General features: G+C 44.4%; 1 protein-coding gene across 2 annotated transcripts in view; it reads left to right on the top strand.

The window, feature by feature from the left end:
* Positions 1 to 266: 266 nt before the first annotated feature.
* The window catches only part of LOC310785926 (AP-1 complex subunit mu-1-like), a 52,056-nt gene continuing 32,759 nt past the window's right edge, over positions 267 to 19,563 (top strand). The window contains exons 1-4 of one of the 2 annotated variants that reach the window (XM_083647105.1): positions 267 to 440; positions 12,185 to 12,341; positions 13,805 to 13,872; positions 16,400 to 16,530. In XM_083647105.1, the coding sequence (XP_083503231.1) occupies positions 399 to 440; positions 12,185 to 12,341; positions 13,805 to 13,872; positions 16,400 to 16,530 (398 nt within the window). In that variant the 5' untranslated portion in view covers positions 267 to 398. Of the gene's footprint in view, positions 441 to 12,184; positions 12,342 to 12,375; positions 12,386 to 13,804; positions 13,873 to 16,399; positions 16,531 to 19,563 lie in introns of those variants that run through there. The other variant, XM_083647106.1, reaches the window with a different exon arrangement.

The raw sequence follows: 19,563 nt of genomic DNA, 5'->3' as shown, positions 1-19,563 counted from the left end.
TGATATAAAAACGTTTCTATCGACCCCATTTCACAGCTACCGTTTTAAGGTGGTAAAGCAGGAAGTAAAGCAGGTGTACCCAATACCATTTTTGAGATTTTTGGAAAATGTTACGATGACGAACTCATTTCTCGGCACACCACCACCACCACCACCACCACCCACCCACCACAGGAAGCCCTCCTCCCTCAACTCCTCCTTTCTTCGGCTAGCTTGACACTCACGCTCCGGAAAAGCAGCGAGTTGCATTGAAAGAAACGCAACGAGTGGAGGAGATGAGGAGGAAGATGATGCGAGAAACTATTAGCCCAGTTAAGTGACCCATATTTTACGGATTACGTTACAACTATAATATCTAACGTTAGTCTAGTTGTACTGCGGGATTGTTCGTTGCCAAGATGTCGGCGTCTGCGATATTTATCCTCGACCTGAAAGGAAAGGTGAGTTTGCGACTTGTTGTTGGGGGGGAAGTTGACATGAGGATATCAACAGCGAAGCACCTGCTAGAAGAGGAGAGAAATGGCTAAAGTGCAAGAATGAGAATGACATAAAGTTATCGGACAGGGAAGGTTGAAATGATTGTTCTTATTGGCGCGTATCACGTGTCAGTGTCATATAAGACATTTGAAATGCCTGGACAAAGATAGACTGCCCTAAAGCAGAGGAGAAGACGCACAACTTGTCAAACTCGTTTCAGCAGTGTCAGTACTATTCACCGAAAGGCTGGTTCTTGTGTAGCGAGGCAGCTCTTGTCTTACATGATGTGTCCTATTTAAAGTTTAATCATTTGGAGCAGCACAGTGGCCTTGAAAAAAAATCAAATTCTTAAAAAAAAAATCAGAAATATGTTGCCAAAAGGTGAGCAAAATATAGCTACTTGGACATGCAGATGGTGATATTCGAAATCAATTGTTAATATAATTAATTGATGTAAACATACTCAGAAATAGGCTCTATATGAAATGCCTTTTTACAGTATGGCACGTGATACATTAGGATTTAGGATACTAAAATGAGTTACAGGCTATTCATTGAAATTGGCTCTACATTTAAACCCAGTATGGTTCTTTTATTTTTGAGGGAGAAAGAAGGAAATTGCTGAAGCAGAAGAAGACCCATGTGTTTGACAGTGTCTACCAGGGGAATGGATTAGCCCCTCATAGCCTGGATGTCTGATTGTGCTGATTAAAGGAACTCTCTCTCTCTCTCTCTCTCGCTCGCTCTCTCTCTCTCTCTCTCTCTCTCTCTCTCTCTCTCTCTCTCTCTCTCTCTCTCTCTCTCTCTCTCTCTCTCTCTCTGCCCTGGGGCAAGTCAGTAGCTATTCACCTTCAACCCTTCCTCTCTCTCTCTCTCTCTCTCTGCCCTGACCAGGGGAGATCCCCTGTCTTTCACAGCAGTAGAAGCAGAAAAGGCACTTTGCATTTATTTGATATGATATACATACATACTGGGCTGTAGTAAATAGAGACAGGGCACCCCCAGTATATACACACACATACTGCAGGTGGAACAGGGCACCCCCAGTATATACACACACATACTGCAGGTGGAACAGGGCACCCCCAGTATAGAAACACACATACTGCAGATGGAACAGGGCACCCCAGTATAGAAACACATACTGCAGGTGGAACAGGGCACCCCCAGTATAGAAACACAAATAGTGCAGGTGGAAGCAGGTTTTCACCTCTGCCCTTTAGGGACATTTTAGCCCTGTGCTCCTCTTCCCCAGCCCAGCTCCTGGGCTCCACACTGCAGGCTGCTGTGTGGAGTCCAGCTCCTGGGCTCCACACTGCAGGCTGCTGTGTGGAGTCCAGCTCCTGGGCTCCACACTGCAGGCTGCTGTGTGGAGTCCAGCTCCTGGGCTCCACACTGCAGCCTGCAGTGTGGAGTCCAGCTCCTGGGCTCCACACAGCAGCCTGCAGTGTGGAGTCCAGCTCCTGGGCTCCACACAGCAGCCTGCAGTGTGGAGTCCAGCTCCTGGGCTCCACACAGCAGCCTGCAGTGTGGAGTCCAGCTCCTGGGCTCCACACTGCAGGCTGCTGTGGGAGCTAATTACTGTCTATAGACTGAAATGTTCCGCCTTTGAAATCAGCATGGTGCCAAACTGTTCTCCATGCTTCCCTATTCACCTTATGTTCTAACACAGGGGTCAGCCAGTTACTTCCTCTTGTGTTTACACTTCCTGTGACAGTACAGTACCAGTGAGCAGGTAAAACAGATGCTGTTTTGAACAGGAAGTCATAACACAACTGGGTCAAGTGGGGCGGGGCTACATAAGGTGAATAGACGCCTTGACTGCCTACGTCACGGGCTGCAAACACGGATCTCCTTATCACTTAATAACACTACCCAAAATGTCGTCTTGCTGTGTTGTTGGGTGCCAGAATCGAAGTGATGGCTCCAACGTGTGGACAATGAGTCTATAGAGAGCCAAAGTGATGAACGTCACTTCCTGCCTTACCATGTGTACTGTGTACCAGCGTCTGAAAAACCTCTGAATGGTGGTGTGAAGTGAACGCCAGAGACCATTTCTTTCTCTGATCCCATTTGAATTGTCCCATGAGGTCCACATGTCAATGTTGTCAATTTAAGAGATAACTATGCAAGTCAAGAAAGTCGCAGTTTGTCCTGAAACTGAAACATAACGTTTAGTTTTGTATGAAACCGCTCAATCGACTACATCTCTCGTGTCGCACATTATACGTCACGCCAACAACAACATGGCCTGGCGGGAGAGACGTCACTTATGCGACTGGTTGTGCGCGTAGTCTTTCTGATTTTAACTTATAGTGCCACAGTTTTACCACAAACTGACTTTCTCGACTTGCAAAGTGATCGTTTACATTGAAAAACATGATATGTGTACCCCCGTGGCACAATTCAAACAGGATAAAAAAAAAGTAACGTCTCACGACGTTCACTTTGGTTTGGTTGTCTATAAGTGGACGTTTTGAAAGTTTTGGCTCGTCGTGCACATTTGCTGGCAGCATAAAACATACTTGTAGGAGGCTTGAAAAGTTCCAGACTCCTCACTCCTCCTGCAACATGAATCTTTGGCTCTTATGAATGGGGTCGTAGTAGTAGACTTGATTCTTTATCATGGTCTTTGAATTGAGACATTCAAGTTGAATGGCTGTGCTGCTGCTGTAAAGAACCTCTCACTGTCGAGAAGATGTGTCACTCTGAGCCTGCAATCAATGTCCAATTCAACGGCATCTCTTTGCTTTCTTGAACGTGCCATTATTTGACTGACGGATGAACAAATATGAACTCCTCCTCAGCTTTCTAAGACCGGAATATCACCATCATCATCTCATTCTATGTGATATTTTTGTTCATGATATGGGAATGATTTATTTTGTATTGTGATTATTTGTTACACAAAGAGTTGATGCGTCGATACACATTGACATTAGTGCTATAGATTTTTTCCCTGTGCTTGTTTGCCTTCCAATGAATGTCCTCTGTTTGCCTATAGAGGTCAGCACTCAGCAGCGTGTGTTCCTATCGATTGTGAACACTGTAAACACTTCCTGATTGGCCTGTGTGTCCCATTAACAAACGTCCCCTAAAGCCTTTCACAAATCCCTGGAAAAAAAATCATCAAGGCCACCAGTGGTGTGTGAGACATGCTCACCACTGTACCTGTCCTATCCACCTTATTTTTGGCGGCCATTTTGCCTTACGTTAACTATGGGTTCTATTTCCGGTGTAACCAATTTAGATAACCCCCCAGCCCCCGACAAAAAAAACGTCTATGAGGATTTTACCCTTTTACAGCAGAGCCATTCTGCTCTACAGCCGTGTCGTTCGGGTGCTGGGATAACGTAATGCATTGTGGGTAGTCGGCTACTAACTGTGGCTAATGTTAGCGGCTAGCTAGCTATGTTACATGGCAGTAAAACGCCACCAAATTGATTTAACTTTTAACCATTTCGAGTAACACACATTTCGAGTTTCCATACGGACCCCCAGCGTTGGTTAGTTGTTTATAACGTGACTGTATTTATAACTTTTATAACGGACTCCAGCTTCCGGTTTATAATTCGGGTCTGCAGCCAGAGTATAACAAAGGAAATGGCAAGCGGCAACAATGAGTCACGTTAAACCGGACCTTGTACCCACGATTCTTTTTTACAGTGGGGCATTCAAAAATAAGGTGGATACAGCTCTGGAAAATGTTAGATATAACATTTAGCATAAATGAATAAATACAGGACTGTTTAGAATGATCAGTTACTGTATGTATAAGGTCGCTAAAGTAGAGCAGTTTTGTGAATTTAAACCTAAACTGGGACCAAAACCTAAAAATCGCCTCCAACCTGCACAGCCGACAAATTGCTGAACACATACTACACCGAAGAGGGCTATTTGTAGCTAGTGTAATTAGTCACTAGCTCCCTCTAAAGGTCAATTAAACGGATTTAAACACATTTGAACCAACACTGTTGGACATGACAATAAAGAATTGACCTAAACAATGTGAGTGATTGCAGCCTGGACATGATGACACCTCCAGCCCCTCAGATATACAGCATGTATTGATAAAGGATGAGCTGCCAGTTCTCCCAGCATCTCACCGTGTCCTTCTGCTCACCTCCAGCCATCAGCTGCAGAGTTAGCATCAGCTGCAGAGTTAGCATCAGCTGCAGAGTTAGCAGTCTGAACATCACCCTCAACCTCCAAAGTGTCTGCATGGCAAAAAAAACACAAAAAAACGCAAGAAAAGAGGGTGAAAAGTTGACCTACACTATAAGCTATGGACAGTGGGGAGCTGAACGTGGCACAATGAGCAGTGAAAAGTTGCACCAATCCACTTTTTTCCAGTTCCGATCCGATTCCGATATCGGAATTTGGATATCTGTGTCGATACCGATACTGATTCCGATACCAGAGGTCTTGGCAACTCTCCAAAGGAGTCTGCAGCCTCCACGTTGACATAGTAGCCGGCTCCTACTGTGACCTCATTTAGTATTTTGGTTTGGTAATCCATTTATTTCATAGCAATATTCAATTAAACAATTAATAAAGGTCGTTAGATATTTACAAAACAATTCATCCACTCAAAATGATTAAGATCGCATTTCAACAAATAAGCGACAATTAAACACCCCTGGTCACTTTACCACATTTTTGGTAAAGTGGGAAACCCCCAAAATATGCATGAGACTAAAATATTTCCAAAAGTAAGAAAGAGATGTTGTTGAGTTAGCTAACCGCTAACGTTACTACTTCACTTCTACTACTACTACTACTTCCTAGCACTGTTTCATGTTATGTTACGGTGGCTTTATGGTCCAGTGCAGCTATGAATGGAGTCTGGATCGGAATGTGGATCAGCGACGACAGTCCGATATCCGATATGTGAATTTCGTCATATCTGCACCCGATACCGATATCCCATCCCTCCCTATACACACTATAAGCTATGGACAGTGGGCAGCTGAACGTGGCACAATGAGGAATAGAGCAGTGAAAAAGAAACATGTCATGGCTTGTCAGCATAAAATGTGTTTGATTAAATCTCTGGAAAGGGCAGCGATATGAGAGATGATGATAATATGCTGGTTGTTTGAAGATTCATTTCTTTATTGTCTTGAACCTCAGTTTGAGCCTTTGACTATATTCTATAAGCCCAAACAGGCCTTCTGATGAAGGCTTCATACGATACATACAGTGATAAAGTAATGACGTGATATGCAGCATGTACGAGCCCAGAGTGCAGGCGAGTCACTCTGCTGCTCTGTGACGAAGCATTATCCCCTCTAGCCTAGGCTATGATATATTTTCACTTCATGCCTTATAGTGCCCTTTTATGGACAGTTAACTTTCCATCTGTATGTGGCTCTCTTAGTATTTTAATTTTCCCTTGGAGGCAAAAATGCTGCTAGTGAAATCTTCAATGCAAAGCATTATATAGTATATACAGTATACTATATATGGACGTGTGTTTTGTTGGTGACCACAGTTGTGCCACGCCGCCAGGCAGCATGATCATATTTCATTGCATGCACAAGCAGCACCCCCCCCCCCCCCCCCCCCCCCACACACACACACACACACACACGCTGGCGGAGACAGATCAGCCTCTTCTCTAACTGTTGATGGATGAAAAGTCCAGACTCGAGCTGATATAACAACAGGCAAATAAACATGACTGCTTTTATATGAGGGAATTTGTCAAGAGAGAGTGGAAGATATGAACTTCCTCCCAGCTGTGACAGTGGAAACGTATAGCCTCCAGTGCTGTGTTTTAACCACAGATACAGTTTCAGTGGCGCACGAGCAGCCCAACCGGTTTCCACAGGGTTTTCTCTCCTCCTGGCTCGATGCTTCTTGGTGTGAATTGGCCAACTGCGACTTGCACCGCAAATCCTTTTAATTGGCCACTAGGGCCACGACACCGCGTGCATCCTGTCTGAGAGTCTGAACCATCTGATGCTAACCGTTCATACATCCCTGGTTGCTATACAGGCAGAGTGCTGTTGAACTACAACATGATGTGCGCCCAGCTAAAGTGTCCGGGTAGTGCTGCAGCAGTGCAGGCATGGTTCCACACAGAGGGGAGGAAGTGACAAAAATAAATGTATGCATGGTGCGTACAGGATTACACCTGCCTGGTTGACCATTGTCTTTAATAATGGTGCATTTTAAACCCGTGTGGATTGTTTTGTGATCAAGTATTTTTTGGATTTCCCCCCCATTTTCTCCCCAGTTGTACTTTGCCAATTCCCCCCCGTTGTCCTGGCCGTTGCTCCACCCCCCCTGCCCACCTGGGGAGAGAGTAGCAGCACATGCTTTCTTCTATAGAGAGCCAAAGTGAAACGTCACTTCCTGCTTTCTCCCTGTACCAGCGATGCGAAAAATATGAATGGCGGTGAACGGAGAATAAGGTCACTTTTTTGATCCCGTTTGAATTGTGCCACGGGGGTGCCAACGCAAATTTTGTCAATTTAAAACGTAACTTTGCACGTCAAGAAAGTCGCAGTTTGTCGCCAAACTGTTGCACTAGAAGTTATAAATCAGAAAGACTACATATACACTGTCGCCTAAGTGACGTCACTTTCTCTACCGGCAAAGCTGAAGACCCAGCGACATGCCACGAGCTTCCACGAGCGATGTAGTTTTTGTACAAAACTACTGTAACCCCTACGTTTCAGTTTGACGACAAACTGTGACTTTCTAGACGTGCAAAGTTATGTTTTAAATTGACAAAATGAGCGTTGGCACCCCGTGGGTGTTCAAATTCAAACGGGATCAAAAAAGTAAACTTATTCTCCGTCCACCGCCATTCATATTTTTCGCAGCGCTGGTACAGGGAGAAAGCAGGAAGTGACGTTTCACTTTGGGTATCTATACATGTGCAGTCACCAGCCACTTCTTTACACCTGACAGCGTGGAGTTTCACCGGCAGGACGTAGCATGTGTGAGGGCACGCTGCCCCACCCCCCAGTTCCCCTCCCCCCCCGGACAGGCACCCCGACCGACCAGAGGAGGCACTAGTGCAGCGAACAAAATACATACCCACCCCGCAGATCAAGCCGGAGGACGAGGTACCACGGGGGCTTGAACCTGCGACTCTCGTGTTGTAGGCAGGCACGGACTCCTGATTTGATTCAAGATTCAAGATTTCAGATTCAGGGACTCCTGATTTGTTGATGAAACACACTCCATACATTGAAATGCATCAACATGGATTATGTCAGTGTCTACTGAACTAACTGGTAGTGTGCAAGTTAATCTGCTGGGGTTGCTCTGCTACTATCCTGCAGACAAATCTATCAAATCTATAATATAATCCTTTCTGATGGAATACTCAATAAGCTAATGTTGGCAACAATCAAAGACCACTCGTGATCAAAACCAGTAAGAAGAATATTTTTTTTCCAATATTGTTTCCCAGCAGCAGTTTATTTCAGGGTGTTCAAATGTCATCACTGGACCTCCAATGTCAGAGCTCTTCTTCTTTCAGATACAAGGCTTTGCCTGCTAGGTCTCATTCTCTCTCTCTCTCCGGTGACCTTTGAACTTGTCTCTGTGTGGTTTCCGTCTCCCCTCACAGGAGCCCAGCAGCAGTGGACTGATCATATCCTCTTCTCTCTCTCTCTCGCCCAGATGACTTTACCTTCCTGGAATTTCCTTTTTCTATTTCTTATTTCCTCCTGCTTTTGTTCTCTCTGCCCTTGTGTGACCCCTGTGTGTGTGTGTGTGTGTGTGTGTGTGTGTGTGTGTGTGTGTGTGTGTGTGTGTGTGTGTGTGTGTGTGTGTGTGAGAGAGAGAGAGAGAGAGAGTGTGTGTGATCTCTCAAGCGTAGGAGCTTTGATCTCTTTCATTTCTGTGTCAGGACTCAACCAAGACTCACTGCTGCTGACTCAGCTAGTTGTGTGTGTGTGTGACGTGTGTGTGTGTGTGTGTTTGTGTGTGTGTGTGTGTGTGACGTGTGTGTGTGTTTGTGAAAATGAAGAGGTGTGGTATTTCTCAGAGCTAAATGTAAAGTAAATGTGACATAGTACTGTACTAACTGATCTGTTGGTTGTGACATAGTACTGTACTAACTGATCTGTTGGTTGTGACATAGTACTGTACTAACTGATCTGTTGGTTGTGACATAGTACTGTACTAACTGATCTGTTGGTTGTGACATAGTACTGTACTAACTGATCTGTTGGTTGTGACATAGTACTGTACTAACTGATCTGTTGGTTGATTTGAGCGGCGCTGTGGCTCCTGCGTTACATCACTGGCTAGCTGGGGAAGCTAGTGCTAAGGAAGTCTGCCTGCAGGACGTCCTGATGTCAGCACCCTGAACTCATATGATTGGTTGCTGCAACTGCTTCTTCCTAAAAACATGTGGCAAGTAAAACAAATGTGGTTAAGATTAGGGTTAGCCGGGTGTGGAAAAAAGTGCAGCTCAGGGTGTGCTCGGTCCTGTGGCTTAATGGGTAAGGTGCTTGCCTTCCCATCTGAAGACTGGGGTTCAACCACACATATTTTTATAAAACATTAGGGTTAGACATTAGGTTTAGGCTAGTCTCGCTGGCCAGCCTCCTCTGCCTTCCGTCTGAGGAGTCTGGCGCCACGGAAACAGGCAACAGGGATAAACCCTCCCCTGCTCTACAGCTGCTCACCCATTGGAGCGACTGTTTCGGTGGCAGCCGGATGTCCGCTCCCGGCTTATTACAAACTCTGTCATTGGCTCCGACCATGTCAATCAGAGCGGCTTCCGCTCCCTCCTCCCTGTGTGTCGCTGTAAATAGTGCCCTGCTGCCTCAGTGAAAACAACAACGCTAACTAGCTAGCAAGCTAACGGCAGAAACCTACACGCTAGCTCGCTGCTACACGCTGAAAACGGCAAGTTGGATTGTTGGAAACTATTTTCCAAGGGCACTGCCGCTAAGCGCCGCCCATCGCAATCCCACTATGGAGACCTGCGGCGCCAGACTCCTCAGACGGAAGGGAGAGGAGGCTGGCCAGCGAGACTAGGTTTAGGCAAGTACAACAATTTGGTTAGGGTTAGGGTTTGGTTAGGGTCGTGGTTAGATAAGAAAACCCTAACCCAAATTTAACCACGTCTTTTTTTACTTGCCGCACTTTTTCAGGAAGAAGCAGTTGCGGCGACCAATCAAATTAGTTTGGGGCGTGGTCAGTCATCCCGACCCATACTAGGGAAAAATGATGGTTCAGGCATGATACCAACACGGCGATATCAGGACGTGCCTGACGGTACGTGGTCAGTCCTCGGATGGGAGACGATGGTGCTGGATGTAGTGTTGGGAGGACCAGTAGGAGGTGCTCTTTCCTCTGGTCTCTTGTATAAGATCCCCATCCCCAATGCCTCAGGGCATCGAGAAGGACCCTGTTCTGTGAGTGAGCAGCACCGTCCTTCGGAGGAGACATTAAACCAAGGTCCTGACTCTCTGCGGTCAATTAACTTCCCATCTGCACTTCATAAGAGTAGGGGTGTAACTCATGGGTGTAACCCCAGTCGGTGCCCTGGCTAAAGTTCTACACAGACCTTCTTTCCATCATGGCCACCTAATCATCCCTCGTTACTTAATTGGCACTTTCAGTCCTCAACTCTCCACCGTGATAGCTGCTGTGTGGTGAGCGCTCTGGCACATACTGGCTGCTGTGCATCACCCAGGTGAGGTGGGTGCTACACATCACCCAGGTGAGGTGGGTGCTACACATCACCCAGGTGAGGTGGGTGCTACACATCACCCAGGTGAGGTGGGTGCTACACATCACCCAGGTGAGGTGGGTGCTACACATCACCCAGGTGAGGTGGGTGCTACACATCACCCAGGTGAGGTGGGTGCTGCACATCACCCAGGTGAGGTGGGTGCTACACATCACCCAGGTGAGGTGGGTGCTACACATCACCCAGGTGAGGTGGGTGCTACACATCGGTGGTGGATGAGTTGAGTTCCCTCTCTTCCAATATCCAATATCACTGCCCTAAAATATGACAAAAACAACCGAAGGAATAACGTTACTTTTTTTTGACAATGTTTCTTATATATTTACATTGCATTGTGTATTCTCATTGTGCAAATAAACCTTTCTCAATGCGTTCTCATTTGTTAGTTAACATTTCTTGGTGCAAGCTATTTTTCCACTTTTATTTTTTATTATTATTTTTTATTTTTAACAGATTATGCTTTTAAAAAGTGAGGGGGACAAAATCGGCCATTTGAAAAAGTGGTGGGGACATCATGTCCCCAGTGTAAAAGGACACCTATGGTTGAAAGTCATTCTGGGAAATGTAGGAAACGAGGCATTCTGGGAAATGTAGGAAACGAGGCATTCTGGGAAATGTAGGAAACGAGGCATTCTGGGAAATGTAGGAAACGAGGCACGTTGAGGGCAGGTGGGTACACCAAAATAGTAAATTACAAAAGTTAACTGCAAAACAACTCCTGGAATGCAGCATCACATATTGATCATGTATAATGGTGTGAGAGTATACACAAGCATGGGTTTTTCCCTCTAAAGGTGGTGACTCCCTCAAGTGTCATTGATTTCTGCTAAAGCCTTGCTGCAAAGCTCAGCATAGTTGAAAAGCCGCTCAACAGACCTTCATCAGGGCATTAATACAACTACAAATCAAAACAGACCTTCATCGGGGCATCATTACAACTGCAAATCAAAACAGACAATGAGCTGGAAACAGTCTTCTCTGGGGATGCCCTGAGAACATCAGATCCAGGAGGTTGCTGTCTTTAAAGGGACAGCTCACCTAAAATCCAAAATACATATTTCCCCCTCTCCTGTAGTGCTATTTATCCATCTAGATTGTTTTGTGTTAGTTGACTGGGTTTTGGGTTTTTAAATAGCTTTATTGAAAATTATTCAGGTACAAGTTATGCAGTCAATATATCAAAACAATACAGTTTTTCTTTTCCTTCTTTCTTTTTTAAACATAATACATCAATCAATTCAACATATAAAATAAATAACAAGAGCCAACAGGTGCCGGGGTGTGGGTCTTCCAGTTCGTATGTCCATTGTCCCGTTTTTCCAGTTCTGATTTGATAACGATCACCTCACACGGGATGGAGAGCTGATGTACAGTAATAGCACACCTCGTCCTCCACCCTTGACTGGGTTTTGGAGATATCAGCCATAGAGATCTCTGCCTTCTCTCCAATACAATGGAACTGGATGGCACTCGGCTTGTGGTGTTCAAAGCGCCAAGAAAATACAATTGGAAAAACTCAACAGCAATGTCTCTTTTCAGAAATCATGACCCAGTTACTCAAGATAATCCACAGACTTGTTGTGAGCAGTTTTACTGTATGTAGGAACTATTTTTGACCGAACTACACCCGATAGCTATCTGCTGCTCTAGCCGCTGCTAGTTTCACAGAGACATTGCTGTTGAGTTTTTCCAAAAAAAAAAAATTGCGCTTTGAGCACCACAAGGTGAGTGCCATCCAGTTCCATTGTATTGGAGAGAAGGCAGACATCTCTACTGCCAATATCTCCAAAACCCAGCCAACTATTGCAAAACAATCTAGATGGATAAATAGCACCGCAGGTGAGAGGGAAAATATGTATTTTGGATTTTAGGGTGAGCTGTCCCTTTAAGCATCTTGCATAGGTGCTACAGTATCTCAGTATCTCAGACAGTCTCTTCTCTTTACAATGCACTACAGTGTCTTCTGCCTCTCTCATCCAGGTGCTGATCTGCCGTAACTACATGGGGAACATGGACATGAACGAGATCGACCACTTCATGCCCATGCTGATGCAGAGGGAAGAAGATGCTGAGATGACACCAGTGCTCACCCATGGCTCCGCCCACTTCCTGTGGATCAAACACAGCAACCTCTACTGTATCCCAACACTTTACCTAGCTTTAAACACAGCAACCTCTACTGTATCCCAACACTTTACCTAGCTTTGTAGGACCTGCTGATCAGAAGGCGTTTTGCTAGCCGTGACAGCGGGGCTGCTATTGTTTTACTTCAAAGTCAAGGCCTGCCCATCATGTCTTGGTATTTGTGATCATATCTGTAGGTGAGGAGCGAGGCTCAATACAGTATCGAGGAGATTTGCAGCAGCAGATATCACACACCTGCCTGCCATCTTTGGGTTAACAATCTTCCAGCCGGAGCTGTGTTTGGTTCCATAGGAGGTTCTGTGTTTCAGGTGTGCCCAGCAGCACAGCAGCAGGCAGCTTCTGTTTCATTTTCAACCATATGCTTGACAGCCAGTTGAAAAACTTTAACATACTTTAGTTTAGTTTAGTTTATTTAACAAACTTCAAGTGCAGGGTAAAACCATATAAATGACATTGTCAAGGATAGCACGATAAAGTCCAGGACTTATTTACATCGTGGTCCCTGGTGCGCCATCAGTCCAACCCTGCTCTCAAGGTCAGTGTTTGCCCTACCATTCTATGTTTTTGAATTTCTTTTTCTTTTTTTTCCTGCTCTCCCCAAAAATTCAATAAACCTTTATGGCATATTATTACAATACAACAATACTAGTGTTGACAGTAATAGAAGATGCCAAATCATTCAAAACAATAAGCATTTTGCTTTTAGGAGCATTGTGCCAGCGTGCAGCGCTGTTCCAAAACGTGTCAACATGTGTCGTTGCCTGGGAAACGCACATCCTATAATAGTATGATGATACTTGGGATGCCATTGCGAATATAGATGCGAACAGGTTAGCTAAAAGTTTACCGAGGGCCCGCACCGTTGCGGTCGGGGTATGTTTTTCGAAATCCCTCCAGGCCTGAAAATGTTTCTAGGCGAAACACTGAAGGTGTTCACCGTCTTTTAGACGAAGAGGCAGGGTGATTTTCATAAGAAGCAATAATAGTAAACACAGTAACATACAGTATTTCAATTAATCCAACAATCAGTTTCCATTCTGATTGTGATCAATCAACATAACTTTAGTTTAGTTTAGTTTAGTGATTAAAAGGACAATTAATGTACATGCACAATTAAAAGAACATGAAGGATAAGACCAAAAAGTATTTCCATTGTGGTCCTTTACTATGCACTGTCTTCATTGGCAGATTGGGCAGTCAAACTTCCTCCTCACACATTATTAATTCAGCGTGGTGTTGAGGCAAGTGTGATGCATTCTGGAAACCTTCTCCAACCATTTTGATGTCATCGCATTAACATCTCATAACCACCCAGGGACATCTAAAGGATGTTCACCATCCATCTTCATCTCGTCTATTTCTGATTCAGAGACCAATTTGCTTATTATGTTCTATGTGTTTCTCTGCTTGTCACTGGATCTGTGGTTGCTCTTTCTTAACGGTCCCTTTTTTCAGTGGTGGCCATGACCAAGAAGAATGCCAACGCTGCTCTGGTGTACTCCTTCCTCTATAAGATAGTGCAGGTGTGTATGTTTGTTCTAAGATCAGGGGTGGCCAAACTTTTTTTGGGTTGTGCCACAACCAAAAAAAGTTTATGCATTACGTTTAGGGATGCACCGATATGAAAATTTTGGCCGATGCCGATAACCGATATTAAGATTGCTGTTATGGCCGATAACCGATATTTACCGATGTCGATATGATCTGTATAAAAACACATTTCTATGATAATAAAATTTTGTACATACTGAAAAACACATGTAAACACTGAATTTGAAAAAGTTATACATTTCTTTATTTAAAAAACATTTGTAAAAGCCCATAAATCATAGATTTACTGCATTATTTCATCTCAATGTGAAGAATTTGGCTGATACCGATAACCGATATTAACATTGCAACATCGGACCGATACCGATATGTAAAAAAATGACTAACATCGGCCGATACCGATATGATTGCCGATATATCGTGCATCCCTAATTACGTTACCCCCAAACCTTACCATGTAAGGAGTCGCGACCAAAGAATATTATTAAGCGCTGCAGTTTTCATCACGTTTAGACCGACCCCCGTTTTTTAAGTGACCCACCGTGATTTGTTCTCCATCTCAAAATTCATGGCGGGCCACTTTAACAACCGGCAGCAGGCCACAGTTGGCCCGTGGGCCGTAGTTTGGCCCTGTTCTAAGTAGGGATGCACCGATCCGCTTTTTTCACTTCCGATCCGATTCCGATACCTGAATTTGGATATCTGCCGATACCAATATTTTTCTTGAATATACAGTATAGGCAAAGATTTGACCAATTAAAGTTTTTTTTTTAAATATACCTTGCAAAAAGCAGACAAAATTAAGAAAATATACAAGGCAAAGAAGGATACTATTATACATTATACCATGGTCTGGGTGAATACTCGATTCTGATTGGCTGCAAGGTGTCCATTAAAAAGTGATATTGTACAGTGATAATGGACACCTAGCTAAATGGTCTGTTCACCGTTCATATCAATGCGCCATAGTTTCATCAGTGTTATCAGGAGAGCAGTTTGAGCTCTATACCCCCGTTAAGGGTTAATATGACAATTTTGGAACTTGAGAAAAAAATTGAGTCGGTCAAAGTAAGTATTTAAATCACCCCTGTGTGCTCAGTTTATCAAAAATAACTCTTATTTACAATTTTGATTTTCGTTTCGGAGATTTTTTAACCTCGCGTCATCAGGCTCTTCTCGGCGAGAAAGAGGAGATTTCCCTCGCTCGTGCACGAGCCCGGCCTTTGACACAGAGAGAGAGAGAGAGAGAGAGAGAGAGAGAGAGAGAGAGAGAGAGAGAGAGAGAGAGAGAGAGAGAGAGAGAGAGAGAGAGAGAGAGAGAGAGAGAGAGAGAGAGAGAGAGAGAATTTTCGTTTCGGAGATTCCCTCTCCTGAGAGAAGCCGGCTCTGTTCTGGTCAGCTGACAGAAACCGGGCTCTCAGCTGTCAACTGTCAAACCTCCTGTTTACAACTTGCAGCAACCAGCAGCCAGGCGCTCTGGGAGAGCGCGCGCTGCCTCTTATCACTGATACAAATCAAGGGGTCCACCCGCTATGCACAAATCAAGTCAAAGAGGAAAAAGACGAGATCAACAAAAAGAAAACAACGCAATGGGCAGTTAACAGCAACACACTGAGAGACGTCCTTGTACAAAACATACCTGGACTCCAACATACTGAAAGCAGATAGTTTTCACTCTACTCCTGCCTCGCGCCATTAAAGACCCGCAGACGTTAACGCAGAGAGTTCTCTCTGCATGTCACCACATACAGCCCCCGCTGCTCTGTGTTACTTCCTGAAACTCGATCGCTCTTAAATGTTAATATACTTGGCCAATACGTATCTATCATACAAAATAAAGCAAGCTGCCAAACGGTAATGTCTTCATTTAATGTAGAACGCAAAACATCGTTAAACCCGCATTCCTGTGATAAAGTTAACGTTTGAGTCGGCTTTAAAACGGAGGGTGGTGGAATAGTGGGAGGGACTATTTTATTTCGTGGAAGACTGATTTACAGTATGAATAACAGACATTTAGCCATTTAGATTGCTTTATTTATTACACATGGAAATATAAATGACTGGTCTTATTGTTTTGTTGGCAAGTGACCATGGTATAAGCGGGTTAATGCACTTCGAGGTGTACATTATCACTTTTTAAGGGACTTCGCGGAGGCAACCATCCTCGGCTTCGCCTCGGACGGTTCACGCCTCTCGCGTCGTCCCTTAAAAAGTGATAATGTACACCTCGTCGTACATTAACCCTTACTTATTATACAAATTACGGCCAACTGTGCGCTGGAATTGCAAAAAAAAAAAAAAAATCCAATTCCGATCCGATCCGTGAATTAGTGCCATATCGACACCCGATACTGATATTGGATCGGATCGGCCCCATCCCTAGTTCTAAGTCCTTAAAGGAAGGCGTTGCTGATTTTCAACCCGCTTTGTATCATCATCTCTGTAATATAAAGCCGATGGACAGTGTTTACCTTGTGTTTGTTTCTTTGTGTGTTTTAGGTGTTTAAAGAATACTTTAAGGAGCTTGAAGAGGAGAGTATACGTGACAACTTTGTGACGGTGTACGAGCTGATGGACGAAGTGATGGACTTTGGTTTCCCTCAAACCACCGACAGCAAGATCCTGCAAGAGTAAGAGCACGATTCTCTCGCACACGGTTGAAATGGGACGTAGAGGGATTCTGCATCTTTGCGTTGTCTTCCTGCACTTAAAGGAGAATTCCTGTTTATTACATCCTGGACCTTATTTCCACTTTAAGATATGATGTTTTACTCACCCAGAGAACTTTGGTTTCATTCTGGAAAAAAGATATTCAGGTCCGAGTAGAGTCCTGGAACTGGCCAAAAAACGGGCGAACGGGGCATACGTATTACACACTGTAAATAACGTATTTTCTGCAACGTAGGGGTTCATATCCTCATAATATCTCGTCCATAAATTAACGTGAATCTGTCTAGTCTCCTCCGGGCTGCCTCGGGCAGCTTCAGTTTCCTCATCCGGGGTCTGTGAATCCTACTCTCGCTCCAAGTCCCGCTGAAGTCTCCTGAGTTTCCTGCTGACTCCTTTGTCTACCTGGCTATCGAGGATATGCAAAAATATGAAATATGAAAAAAATGCTTCCATACTCACAAGCGCTACGTCCTGGCGGTGAAATGCCTCGCTATCAGGTGAAAAGAAGCGGCCGGCGACGGCACATGTATCGGAGGAAGCATGTGCTAGTCTACAACTCTCCCCAGATCGGGCACATGGGGAGGAGCAGCGACCGAGACAGCAGGAGGAATTAGCCAAGTACAAATGGGGAGAAAAACCAATTTGTGGTCAAATGTGTTGACTTGTTCTTACTGCTACAGTATGCGTGAATTGAGGGAGCCTAGATCTTCCCGACAACACGACTAACCCCAAAGCCGCCCCACATACCCTGAATATTTTGAAATCCCTTTTCATACTTGTGTGTATTATTCCATCTACCCAGAATACCAGTGGAGTTTGTATGCAGGATTTAGGGCAGGGGAAGATTTGCTTCACTGTTCCAAACCCAGCAGCCTACATCTCATTTCCCCGTCACAAAGCTGGCTTCACTTCCCACACAGTCTGTTTTTGCACAGGGAATAAGAATATGTCATGTTTGATTTATTTGATATCTATTTTTGTATTGATATATTTGTTGGTTTTCATTCAACAAGTACAACCCTCAGTGGCTAAAGCCACAGTGAGTGAAATGAAAGTCAGTCTTGTTGTTTGCTGCTGCTTGGCTTATAGGGGCTTGTGTCGCGTTGCTCTTCCTCTGGGCTCCTGGGAGAGGCATTAGTTCCAGGAAGAGGCTCAACAATCACTTTATAGTCATGCAGCCAGGGTAGCATCAGGCTTTATGTGTGGCCAACCACCATGGCCGTAGCCAGTTTGAGTAATACCGAGGTCATTTTAGCGCGGCGTGGGGGGTCCAGGGGGGGTCCAGAGGGGGTTTCGAAAATTGTGTCCATTTTAAAGTAAAATGCTTCAATCTGGTGCACTTTGAGAGCAAAATGAAGAGGCTAGATCTATAAAGAACTACAGACATCATGTTAGATTAATATCCTCTTTACTGTGCTGTTGCCTTAAAATGATACAAAAATAAATGTCTCCCCATATAATATATATTCTGCATACAGGTCACATATGGCAGAGTACTGCTCAATTAAATACAATGGCCCATCTACACAAACATCAGAGTTACTTACCCATTCACTTCAATAGAACTGTCCCCGAAGTCTAGCCCCAATCTAGTCTAGCCCCAATCTAGCTAATGCAAAATGTGAATGTTGTGGTGAGTTATGTCTCTTACTTCTATATAGCACACACAGAGAGGAAGCAAATTGTTGCATTTCTGATCAACTGTCATATATCATGTTATTTATGAGGGCTTTAAAACATCAATGACCGATGAATAGATCTGGGGGCCAGGGCTATTTTTCCAAAAATACATAATATATTATATCTTTTTTTTTTCTTTTTTTTTATACCGAGGTCATGACCTCAGTGTCTGTCCTCAATGGTAGTTACGGTGATGGCAACCACCTTGACTCCCAATGAGTATTTTAAACCCTCCTTCTTATTCATTTCCCCTTTTCTCTTCTTAAAGGGGAACTAACCCCCCAGATTTCTGGCAAAACGGCATTCTGCCTCATTTGAAAAAACAAGGAAAGAGGCAGAAGAGCGTCTCCTCTTGTCCCACTATACTCTTTGGCTGTATTCAGACCCGAATTATAAACCGGAAACCGGAGTACGTTATAAATATAGTCACGTTATAAACAACTAACCAACGCTGGTGGTCCGTATGTAAACAGTGTTGCTCGAAATGGTTCAAAGTTATATCAATTTGGTCATTCAGTGGCGTTTTACTGCCATGTAAAGTAACTAACGTTAGCCGCTAGCATTAGCCACAGTAGCCGACGACCCATAATGCATTACGTTATCCCAGCACCCGAATGGCTCATGTTACATGTAATGCATAAAATAAAGCTGATATACAATTAATTCACGTTGAAGTACACCATGCGCAAATACCACCGTGACGTAACCATGTACCAAATCGTCCATTAATTTGAGCCCCCCCCCCCCCAAAAAAAACAGGTTTGAACCCATAGAGGGCACTTATGTTAGTGAAAATGATAAAGATTGTAGAATATGTAACAGTTTGGTCTCAAATGTGGAAATTTTGGCCAGAATTCTTCACACCACCCCAAAAGCCATATATGTTGGTTAAAAGCTGGACAAAAAGTGTTTTGGGGTTAGTTAAACTTTAAACATGTTTAAAGTGTATTGGTAATATGGGGACTGATGTTGAACATTTCTGAGGATGGAGGCATGCGTGTGTTGTCTATCCTCTGGGGTCTGAATAGGGCTGATAATCACCAGGCTCCTATTGACACTCACTCACACGCAATGACACCATCAGCTGGACACACTCGAGACTTTCTGGTAGAAATGCCCTGCTCTTCTCTTGGCCAAGGAGACGCGCACGTGCACACAGACACACACGCACGCACACGCACACGCACACGCACACACACGCACGCATGCACACACACACACACACACACACACACACACACACACACACGCACGCATGCACGCACACACACACATACACACACACACACACAGACACAGACACACAGACACTC

This window comes from Poromitra crassiceps (assembly GCF_964638095.1).
Source record: "Poromitra crassiceps genome assembly, chromosome: 12".
Taxonomy (NCBI): domain Eukaryota; kingdom Metazoa; phylum Chordata; class Actinopteri; order Beryciformes; family Melamphaidae; genus Poromitra; species Poromitra crassiceps.
This window is presented reverse-complemented; position numbering and strand designations above follow the sequence as displayed.